Here is a 12570-nt window from a genome sequence, read left to right as displayed (position 1 = left end):
TCAGTTGCCTTATGTGATGTCAACTGTTTTGTAGGTCATTTAAGTCAAACATTTTACAACTAAAGAGCAAAACAAAATACTGCCCACGGCATTTTCTCATTTATTTCAGCTGATATCTAAAGTGACTTTTACAGAGGGTTTACAGAGAAGTATGACTGTAGCTTTAACATACCCCTAATTTTTTTATGTGGCATAAATCAAGCAAATAACCAAATCTTAAATTAAATAAATTTTTTTACTCAACAGAAAGGGAATCTAAAGAATGAGACAACCTAGCCTGTAAGCAGTTTGCATTATCCTTAAGTCCACATCCATCCAAAAAGGGTTGCTGTGTTTGTTTCTGTAAGTCATACTTTTTACAATTTTAAACAGGAAACTTACCAATTAATACATTTCTAGAAGAAAATTTATTCATAATTTTAAAACCAAGAGGATTTTTTATTTTTTATGCTTAAAGTTCCACTGGAAAAACAAAAACAAAACAAAAAAAAAAACTAGATCACACACTTTTTCCCACCTTTCACCTAATGAGACGGGAACCAACCCTCCCATGCACAAGCGAGTACAGACAATGGATGGATAAGTACCTGGTGAGAACACATTTCAACAAACCTTTTCATCAGCAATATTAAACAATTCTTCAAAGTCACATCATGTGAATTATTTTATTCATAAGGACAGTACACACAACAATCAAAACAATTAAATCAGTTTGCCTACAAATCATGATATTTCGCAAAGCTCTAATTAAACGGGGTTAACTTGACTGATTAATTAGTTACAATTAAAGCTGCACATTATATGAAAAAAAAAAAAAAAAAAAAAATCATCCAACCCAACAACCATGCAAATTAAGCTAATATCTCATTAACCCTAACAGGAAGCAGGAAGCTTCTTTGTCCAATTTTTTTCCAAAAAAGTAAAAAATGCTAACGTTTGGATTCCCATTTTGTAATCAAAAAGGTCTCAACAGGAACTAGTAAAGAGCTAAAGGATGGTAGCAAGAGTGTATCATTTACACATCAGTGCTTAAGATGACATGTTTCAAAAATATTATTTATAAAAAATCTATAATACACATCTTTTTACACAAAACACATTTTTTCTAGCTTATACAAGGACACTTAAGGCCAGAAGACAGACATAGGTAGACAAAAGGGAAAGAAACCTAAACTTTAGCGTTGATAGAGGAAATGAATGGCATGTCCTGGAATTTCCAAAAGCAGAAGAGGGTTAAATTTGCTGCACCCATCTGCACTGTGATTTTGAAGATTGCTTACAATTAAACTGGTAACTTGTGAAGAACTAGAAACTGCCTTAAGCTTTCAGTCATTATCCAGCCTAAAACTACTTTAACTGCTCAGGTTAAATATCTGACGTTGACCACAACTTTTAGGAAGAGTCTCTCTCAACTACAAACAATCCCATAGAATCGTTATTTTAGTCGTCTGTTTATAACCCTGGCAGTGCATCCATCTCACTGGAGTATCTATCAAATACTTGAAAACTAACAATGCCTTCCACTGACAAAAAGTGTCTCTTGCACCTTTTCTTTTTCATAAACGGTACTTTGAAGAACATAAAAATATACACAACATATTTACAGCAGGATATTTTCTATACATTCTTGAGGAAATCAACTGAAATGAAAAAAAAAAAAAAAGAATTGAATGACTAACATGGCGCCATCTGTCCCTGATTGTCGGTGAAAATGTAACAAGAGGGAGTTTTAAAACCATCCCAAACTGGATGCAGCACGTACAGCTGATCAAGAAAACACATTTATGTACAATTAAGAGCATGATTGAGTACATAAGGGATCACGCTCATGATAAGTCACCCATTTGTAATTGCATGTTTTCAATAAGACCTGAAAGATTGATTTCTAGCTAAACCTGTGGAACCAATAAAATCTACAAGAACAGTGAAAATGCAATTTCTTGTCAATAGTTTGAGACAATAAATTCAGTTTTCTTTCATAAACTTAAAAGCAACAAAACATAAAAGGCAAAATTAAATAAAGCTCCAAGTTCATCATAGTTACAGTAAAAATAAACAAATTGATAGCTTATGTATTTACGGATATTGTGCAAGAGGAATTTGCAGCCTTACAGCATAGGCTGAGTGAAAAGACAAAACATAAGTTTTGCAGGAATGAGTAAAAAGAAGTGCTATAAAAAGAACAGAAAGGCACAGAAGAAAACGTAACACCAAGCAAATCATTTCTGTTTCGTGCTGTATAACAAAACGTTTAGTGAAAGAAAATTGCCAAATCCCAAAACCCCGATTTACTTCCACCCAACGCTAAACAACATCTATAATCTTTTAAGTGACACATAGAGAATAATATATTTGATGAAATAAACTAAATGTGGCGAATGTTTTCAATAGGTCTCATAAAAGGTAGCTGTTGACAGTGACTGTACATCCTACATTCCTTGTAGAAAGAATGTGCAAACAGACCGTACACCAAGCACAAACCTAAAGTGATTCAATACCAACTGAACCTCGTTTGAAACCTAAGTTAGAATTATCCTGCAACCATTTTTATGGGTGCAGCTCTGTGAAGCTCAAATCATTTTTTAAAGTGAGACAAAAAACTTTTTAATCAAGATTAGTTTTTTTGCTACACAGTCTGGAAAAATTCATACGACTTAAAATCTCCTCAAATTTCACCAGAATTTTACATTTGGATTTCAAACCAACCAAATTGGACTTAATTTTAAACAGGAAATGAAATAGGTCACAAGCATACAATCAGTCCTGTACCATTAGTTGCACACATCCATGCTAGGTGAGAATAAAGTGACTTAAACATAAAGAATGATTGTGCTGTTGTGATTATTTCAAGAGCTAGAATAAAGATTATTTTTTTACAAAAACCGAGGGGAGGTAGGTAAGAAAGAAAAGAGGCATACATTTATTACAGCTATACAGCAATCAGCCATAATATTATGTACTTCAAAAGCTTACAATGGGTAACAGTATATATCTACTTACAGTAAAACACAGGCACATCTCAGTAAATCAGAAGATAATTTAGAAGTTAATTTATTTAAGTAATTCAGTTCATCTGAAAGTGGAGTGGAAGAAAAAGAGATTGGTAGAAAAACGTTCACAGGCAAAAGGGATAAGTGCAGTCAAAAGATCATAAGGCAAGGCCACTGGTGCCGCCATATTGAAACAGTAATTCAGGCAAAATTATTATTGATTCATGATAAATCAGCAGAAACATCAGTATGAGTCAACATTAGCCATTCTTGCCACATCGGTATCGGTCCAATAAATAAAACTGGACCAAATTTTATAACCCATATTTATTTCCATATTGTTGCCATATGTTTCTGGATGAAGTTGGTCATGTAGTAGTGGAGAGTCTTTTATTTTCAATTGGCTGTTGGTCATAACCGCAATGTAAATATTGGATATCAGCTCAAGTTTTCATTTCAGTGCATCCCTAGAAATTATAAAGGATGGATCGGTGTATAACTGGGGAAAAAAAGCAGAACCAATAATGTATCGGGTGTATATACTGTTCTTCTAAAAGAGCTGATATTTCTTTAAACCTTTTTATATTAGCTTTATGTAAAACTGTATTTAAAAAAAAAAAAAAAAACTGAATTTGGGATGTTCATGAACTGTAAGACCTAATTATATCTACACAAAAGAATCGCCTAAGATTCTTCAGTCACAAGTTATTTACTTTTGAGTTTCAGTTTTTGAAGTGAATTACAGAAGTCAATTAACTTTTCAGCTTTCAGCTATAATTTAATATTGAGATGCACCAGTGTGTTGCTAAATATTCCTCCACCAGAAGATAAGTGATTTGAGGTATCCAGGGCAGGTGCACAAAAACCCCCCCAAAAAAACCACCCAACAATCAATGGAGCATCAAGGATCTATTGTCTGGAAGTCATAATTTAATGGCTGATTGGTGTGTAAAAAGTGGAAATATTGCATTAAGCAGCAAGAGTGAGTTGATTATTTTTCGAGCAAGGCAAACCGACACTCCCATTAAACATAAACTCTCTGGTGGCAAAGATATGAGAATAATTACACTTTGGTCACGAAACCTCCTAGTGTACATTCCAGAACAAGAACTGCTTTGATTCCAATAAAGAAATGCTTTTTATACGGTAGTATGATTTCATGAGTTATTATTATTATTAGTAATATCTTATGAGAGGTTTGAGGACAAACAAAACATGACTATTTTTCAAACTGCTTTAAGAAAACATGATTGTGTTGTGAATAGTTTTGGCAAAACAAGACAGATGAAATAAAGTGCTGCTAAAATGAACAAATTCTTTCCCTGTTTTTTCCTTCAGCCAAAGGATTCGCTGGTTGAAACGTCAGGGGATGAGTTCAATTGAACCCTGGTCTCAGTGACTCGAACTAAAGGGAACTCAGAGAAGTCTGCGCCGTGTCCTCTGACGCTTGCTTGTCCGTTGGTGACCGTGAACTGCGAGGACGATGTGGATCTCGTCGCCTGGAAATGTGACTTGAAGTTCTGATCAAAGGAGTTGATCTGGAACGTCTGCAGTATCCCCTGCGCAGAGTCAGACTTCTTCGAAGGTGAGACCTGCTCCAGGAAGTCCTCATCAGCTGGAGACACCGCCGAGGGCGGGGTTGTCTCATCACCTGAAAATGAAAACGAGTGCTGGGAGTCTCCGACCAATAATGCGAAGTGAGGCTTTTCCAAAGTAGACCTCAACGGAGAGCTCATCCCTGATTTGAACCTGCTGGGTGAGGAGAACTGTTTCTCGTTAGAGAACAAAGGTTGTCCGGCTAACGTGGGGTTTTCAGAGACCAGGCTGAGACTCTGACTCGTTAAGTAGCTGTCATTCTGACTGGTCCTCTCCAGAGCCTGTTGGAGAAATTTGGAGTATTCCTGCAGGAGGCTGACCTTCTCTGTAGGCGGTTGAGCCTGAGCGCCAGAGGATCCGATGTTCTCTACGGGGCTACTGTCCGAAACATCAGAAGAGTTTATAGATATGCTCGAAGTCACTTCTGTATCAGTGACACTGAAGGAAATGTCTGATTGCCCATTAGCTTTGGTAGAGTAGTGCTCCAGCAGCGTTTGAAGAACCTCATCAGGGAAAACGTTTTTCTCATGAGCTGCCTTTATCTCTGCGTTGATGGGCTGGGGCTCCAGGATGGTGGCGGGGACAGTTTCATCAATGACGGTTGACACCACGGTTTGCGTAACAGATGGCTGAGAAGACATGCCACTGGTGTTGAGCCCGTAATCCCGGCTGTTGTTGGCCATTGCGGCGTGAAGGTATCGCTTCTTTTTGAGAAACTGCATGGCGTCGTCGTAGTTTGTGCTACTTGCCGCCGGTTTAGTTGTTCCTCCTTGAAGAGTTTCGACAGATTCCAGGTCAGTGTTGCTCTCAACGTCTAAAAGGCCCTGTTTGTCCACAATTTCAAAGGTATACTGCGACACCTTATCGGCTTCCTCATAGGAGGACAGCGAGGAAGACAAGCAGGGAGGGGTTTGCTCGCTGGGCTGTTTAAGGCTCCTCTTGGGGACTTTCTTCAGGACTATTTTTGGAGGGGTTGTGTCCTCTGATGATACGTCATCATCTTCATGTTGGCTGGCTGTTTCCTCAGGAAGTTCCACTGAGTAGTCAGGAATCACATACTCATGTTTGACCTTGGATGATACAGCAAATATACATGGAGTTTCAATTTTATCCCGACTCTGACCTTCCTTCACTTCTGTTTCTTCGACAGCAAAAGTGTGCCCTTCTGTCAGGACCGTAACACAAGAGCCTGAACTCTTTTCTGCACATTTTTGGCGCTTTTTCTTGGGTAGAGAGCACTCTTTGGAAAGGAAGGGAGACTCTGAAGAAAGAAGTACTGTGGACAGAAAACAGTAAGAAATTTTAAGTAAGATTTCTTTTAAAAAAACAAAAAACATTTTTTTTCTGTTGCAGTACAAACTGCTTTTACAAATATACCAAACTGTACTGTTTTAACAATTTTTTTAAAATTTTATTTTACCAGATTATTCTAAGATAAATACAGACCTCTAAAAATACCACTTATTTGTGATTCTTTAGTTTGGAAAAAAAAAGAAAATACAATACAACCTTATGATGGAGCCAGACTAAAGTTAAGAACCACAAGTCCAGTTAAAAATTCCTATCTAAGAGAGTCTGTGGGCCAAAAGAAGAAGAAAATGCCCTCAGTTGTCTTTTATGACTATATGACAGAGTTCTGCCAGCAAACTCTAAAACTTCAACAATCAATTAGTTGGGAGACAAAACTCAAGTTCTGATGTGACAAATCAATGATCAAGAATTTTATTGGCATATAAATCATTATAAAAAACTTTTTTGCATCTTTAAGATCCATCTCATGTTTGGAAAATAATCAAGAACCCAGGTAGGAAATACTGAACTCCAGCTTTGGAAGTTCTTTATAGATAAATGTAGAACTTCACTCCGTTTAAAATTAATTAGCTTTCATTCACCCAGCAGGATTGTACCTGGTGGCAGTAGTCACACTGGTAGGGTTTCTCTCCACTGTGAGTTCTCTTATGTCTCTCCATGTGATACTTCTGGATAAATCTCATCCCACACTCATCACAGCGGAAAGGCTTCTCACCTGAAGAAAAACATAAAAAAGGTGAAGACCAAGGGAAGATAGAATCCTTATCAATGTTTATTTTAGCAATCTGTTGCTCACCAGTGTGGATCTTCTCGTGTCTCTGCAGTAGATACTTCTGAATGAAACGCATGTCACACTGGCTGCACTGAAATGGCTTCTCACCTAGGAACACAAATTATATAAATAGTGACACCATGAATGAAGTATGTTTGAACTTATATGTGACACACTATCCACCCTATTCCTGAATTGATTTGACATTTTAAAATCACCGAGCAAAATGGTGGAGTTTGACCCTTTCAAACAATTTTGCAACATTTTATTCATTAGTAGCTGGACAGGAAGAAGCAGAGAGGGAAGGAAAAAAACATGCAGATCTATCACTGAGCCATGTGACGCCCCCATGAGTTTAACTGTTTTTAAGTTGTAATTTTTGAGTTATAAGTTGAGGATGAGTTCACAAGATGTCGTGCACTGCTAAATGATCGCTTATCATAAAGATGAGGCAGCAATCTTGCTTATTTCTGAAACTTTAGCTCATGCCTGATCTGCTGTCAGCACTGTGTTATTAAAAAGGTTCCAGTGCAAATAGTAAAGACTAGAAATAGGTTTGTGAATATCCACCCAAAAAAAAAAAAAAAATGGTGCTTGATGATTATTGTAAATAGATGAAAAGAAAAAAAAAAACATCTGATAAGCTAACCAGTAACTTTAAAACCATTCCAAAACAAGACGCATTTCAGCTGCTGGTACGCCAGAAGTTGCAAATCTCTACCATCACTGTCAGGGTTACACTGGGTGACAATGTGTAACTTTAAAGAAATATATTAAGTAAAAGTCATTTGTACCCGTATGAATGAAGACATGTCTCTGCAAATGGTAATTGGTTCTGAATGCAGCATTGCAGTGAACACAAACATGACACTTTGGGTTAGGTATAGCCACAGATCCATCATCATTCATGCCGAGGATCTACAAGAGCAAAAAGGTCAAAGAAGAGATGTTTTATTTTCATTCAAACATTCAACAATAAAAAGCTAAATAAATTGAAGCCATTTGTTGAGGGGAACTCATTCGTACCTTTGCTGGGGAGCGCTGCTTCCTCTTTTTCTTCTTGGGGTACACAGTCATGTCGTTAATTGCCTTTTTGTCCTTCTTTATATGGACTGCAGGGTCAGACAGCTTCAACTCCTGCTTGATGCTCAGCTGGAAAAGCAGGACCATACATAGTCAAGACATTTAATATGGCACATGACCTATTTTATGGGCTACCAGGCAGACTGGCGGTTTATATAGGTCTGGCAGGCGGAAACGGGCAAAACAAAGAAAAGGACACCTCAACACAAGGAAGCCTCAGGCACTATAGTTGAGAGGGCAACCTGGAGTCACTGTCTACATGAAGAGAAATTACATGGCAGCTGGCCTTGGAGGACATTTGCATATTTTGTGAGTAGCTGAAGACTTGTCACCAGTTGGTCAAAGGTTCACATCAGTTTATGAGCTTCTGCAGAATATTTTGTTTATCTTCAGTGCAGCGGAGAAGAAGGTGAGCCTTAAGAGGTCACACCTCTTCTCTTTGGCATTATGAATGAAACGTTTTATTTTATGCTATCTAACACAGGGTTGACCTCATATTCCAAAAACAAACTTACACACACCAAAGATGTGTAAGTTGAGAGATATCCCACTGCAGGAGTATCACTGCTTCTGGACACATAATAAAACTACAAGGTCAAACACAGCCTCCAATTTCCTGCTAATGTGCTAAACGCTAACTTCGCAGGAGGAATACTTGAGTTTGAAAATATTATTTGGTCATTACTGCGGGGGAGGACTCAAAGGGAAGGAGTCCAGAATGCAGTTAAATAGCATCACAAAATAACCCATGGATTATTTCATACAGAAATGAAAAGATAGGAAAAATAACTCCACATTTTGGGGAGATGAATAACCAGAAGATTTTCATTGAACTCCCATCTTGTTGAAGCACAAAGTGCAGAAGTGAGGAAAATTGACTCCTGTTGCAGATTTTCAGTAATGAAATTATAACCACAACAATTCATCCATATAATTTAAATACAGTCATTCCAAACTTCATTGAATGGTGTATTAGCGACAAATAATTATTGTTAGTTTGCAAACACAGAATCTTGTGTTAAGGCTGCTAGTTTTTGAAGCGCAACAAAGTAGAGCATAGGGAGTTCTGTTCAATATTACAACTATTTTTTCGAGATATTGTGATAATTTCATAGCGGTTACACTGTGAAACACACAGATTCTAAAGGCAAAGGAAATTGAAAGATTTAACAATTTACAGCCACTAAAGACGTTTCTTAAAGGATAAACCTTCTCTGATTTAAAATCGGTTCTAGATGCGTAATCATGGGAGGATGTAATGATTTAGTTTGTGTCTTGCAACATAAAATAAACAGATAGTTTAAGTTTCTAAAAATGTTTTGATAAGAAAGTCTGAAACAGACTTCCACACTAACATTTTTGTTTGGGTTATCAGGTATTAAGAATCTAAAAGATGGATTTGAATCATGAGTCAGAGGGTTTACATTCTGAATTAGCAAACAAAAATACTGTTTACTCTGTGTACAATTTAGTTAACAGCATATATAAACTGCCATGGACTTTGTACTGTCAAAGAAATTAAAGAGAATTTAGGAAATATTCACCCAATAAGAAATATTAAACACTCTCTCCTCCATAAAAATTCCAACTCCTCTGGGATCAATTTCTGGTTCCAACAGACGGCGGGATCTACAATTACATGTCAACCTAAATAAACCAATAGAAACAATTAACTCACTGGCATCTGAAGTGAAAACGGCAACTTATTGGTGAGTTTTAGGGGGAAATGCACTCCAACTTCGCCTCCTCCCTCCTCTTCTAGTCCTTCTCCACCGTTCTTTGTCAGCTCCTCCTGCATCATCAGCTGTTCTGGAGGGACCAGGTCGTGAGTAACCAGCGAACTTCCAGTCAAGTCCTCATCATCTTCGTCGTCATCGTCATCCTCAGCCAAAAGAGGCTGGTTTGCCAGCGATCGCTCCCCGAGGGTCATCACCACCAGTCCTCCTCCCGCGCCCAGACACACTCTCCCGCCTCCATTTACTCCTCCGCTGCTGCACTTCAGCAGCATCCCATCCAACTTGTCCTCAGAGTTCATCTTACATTGAGTACTCCTATAGTTAGTAAAATGAGCCATTAGAACGAGATCAGGTCAAAATTCAAATGTAATGAATCCAAAATAAAAACACTTGAAGGCCATCACAGAAAGAACAGACACAGATCACTAACAAAGCTCATATGTTAGTTTTCAATTCTTTCACAAAGTATAAACTGATCGCTTTGATGGTCATTTTGTTATCATTGTTACATTTAAATGTACAGTGGTCATATAAATAGTAAAAATAAGAAATACAAACAGGTAGTTGCTTAGGTATGACGTCTGTTGTTTTCCAGTGGAATACTGTATTCCACATAGAGCATTGTTCTGTATGTGGAATGCTGTAAATTTTCCACATACAGTAATAAAAAAAGGCTCCAAAAATTGTCTTCACCTTGAAATACATATGATCGCACAAAGTTAGATATCTAATGTCAACAATGTCTGTTTCTAGGAAAGTGTCAACTTTTGTAACTAGGTCAGCCATTTCTTCTCTAATCTTATCTTAAAAACAAACCCAACGGTAAAAGCAAATGGAAAACACAGAAAGTCAACTCTGAAAGATGAGAATTTATTCACTTAATATGGAGAAACAGAGGCTTAGTTATTCTGATGGCAAACAAGCCTAACTGGAATATTTCTGTTCAGTGACAGTAAATTGAAAATCGATATAAATAGCATGAGATTCCTACATTATTACATCTTACTGAACTGGTGGAGCAGTTTGGAATTTCAAAACATAAAAAAACCCATAACAAGTAGCGTTAGCAATGGCTTGTATTCAGCTCCGTAACGCTTAGCTAACGTAGCATTTCTGAATGTTTTTATCAGGGGTTTTGCAGGACTACAACGAATGGACACAAGCCCGGGACAAAATTTCAGCCACGACAATAAAAAACAACTACAGTCAATGTAAACACACTCACTGTGTCACTCAGGTTAAATGGCCTGGGACCCCAGTTAGCCAACTAGCTCACCGCGCTCATAAAATCTGCTACATTGCACTGTTACAACCAGCTACAGAAACAACAGGAAGAGGGCGACCTCCTCTTCAAAATAGAAGCACTTTTTCCATCTTCCTCCGAGAAGCTGCAGTTATTTCTTTTTCTGCATAACCCCCAAAGCTGCTAAAAAATAAATAAATAATTGCAATAGATTTAAAATTTGCCTAATTTCCAGATCGTTCTACCATATGGCACCTTTCCATAAAACAAAAAACAAAAAATTCTATGCGGACAATATATTACAACTTAATGTGAATAGTAAGGTAAAAGACATTTATTTAGAAATATTTCTCAAACCACTTGTAAATGCAAAATAAAATATTTCGCATATTGCATATTTTGCTGCACATTTCCAAATACATCCCCAAAATATTGGCACATTTACATATTTAATGTGCTAGTTGATTTATAAAGCGCTTAAAACATCAAAATAAAGATGTTTATTTACGCATACATTCAAAGAAATGTTAAGATCCGTTTAAAAGCGCACCGTGGTGCGTCTTTTAATCTGAATAATGTAACAGGAACAGAAATTCTGCTTTCAAAGACTTGACAGCTTTCTGGCCTGTTTGAAGCTAAGTAAATAGCCGCTAGCATTGCAAGTAGTTTGTTAATCTTACTGTATTTTCGTGTAATTATCCTAATACTAAATGCGCCCTCACATATCTGGTGTTTTATGTAACCCTCAACCAACAGTGTGCGACATATAAGCTAAATACTTTCACTACAATAATCAGGCTTCTCCATAACTCCCCTTCACTAGATACGGTATTTCCTGCTAGCAAAGCTAACATCTGCTAGCTCGCCACTACGACAGACAAACAGTGGGCTTATTAATAAATACCAAACGATCATATGCGACATCCAACCCTCAGTACTGCAAAATTTATACTCACCTCTGTGCGTTAAAGCCGTTTAACTGTCATCACTGTTGGGCACAACTCCAAAGGACTGCACGGAATAATCTTTCACACCATCCCGTTTGATTAAGACATGGATGATGGCTGTTTGTCGCCATCTAGTGGAGGATAGTGGTGCATGCACTCTTTATGCTATGATCTACCGCGATGTTTTAATTATGCAGACGGGATCACTGTTTCGTTATTTCAAGATTCTATTGGGAGCATTATTTTTGCTCATGTATGAAATAGGAAGAAGACAAAAGACAGAATATGTTACGAAAGAAAAATACCAGAGCAAAGTATACCAACGTGTACAGTGAACTTGTGCAGTGTTTGAAATTGTTCTGTTTATCTAAGTAACTCATTCGAATGGAACTAACGGTTTTGTTTTTTTTTTGGTTGTTTTTTGCTCAACTCTCAAATGCTTTTAAGCCCCAAACAGGTTACGTGATTGTTTTATATTTAGATCCACCCATCAATTCTGACAGTTTCATTTCCCCATAATAATAACAATAACAATAAAAACAATAATAATAATAATAATAATAATAATAATAATAATAATAATAATAATAATAATAATAACAGTTATTATTATTATTATTATTATTATTATTATTATTATTATTATTATTATTATTATTATTATTATTATTATTATTATTACATCCCCGCAGCGTGATTCTGCAGCTGGAGTATGATTAACAGTCTTACAGTTTTAGCATTTTGAAACCCATTAGGCATATAAACTAAAATGGTTTAGTTCTGGTCTCAGAGCAGGACCTTCTTCCACATGTTTACTGTGGATTGTTGCAAGCTGCAAATTAGGCTTCTTTTGGATTTCTTTCCAAAACAGTTTTTTATACACCCTTTTTAT

At 36.9% G+C, this 12570-nt stretch overlaps 1 protein-coding gene across 1 annotated transcript; it reads right to left on the bottom strand.

Annotated features, from left to right (window-relative positions):
- Positions 1–388: 388 nt before the first annotated feature.
- Positions 389–11957, bottom strand: znf148 (zinc finger protein 148). Its single transcript, XM_044132642.1, has 7 exons — positions 11688–11957; positions 9431–9803; positions 7696–7821; positions 7464–7587; positions 6694–6777; positions 6469–6612; positions 389–5862 (listed from the first exon to the last, which is right to left on the bottom strand). Exons 2-7 carry the CDS (start codon positions 9785–9787, stop codon positions 4325–4327), a joined length of 2373 nt encoding a protein of 790 aa, XP_043988577.1. The 5' UTR covers positions 9788–9803; positions 11688–11957; the 3' UTR covers positions 389–4324.
- Between the last annotated feature and the right edge of the window lie 613 nt (positions 11958–12570).

The sequence above is a fragment of the Gambusia affinis genome, linkage group LG11, assembly GCF_019740435.1.
Source record: "Gambusia affinis linkage group LG11, SWU_Gaff_1.0, whole genome shotgun sequence".
NCBI classification, from domain to species: domain Eukaryota; kingdom Metazoa; phylum Chordata; class Actinopteri; order Cyprinodontiformes; family Poeciliidae; genus Gambusia; species Gambusia affinis.
The sequence above is the reverse complement of the archived record's forward strand: the minus strand, read 5'-3'. Positions and strand labels throughout refer to the sequence as shown.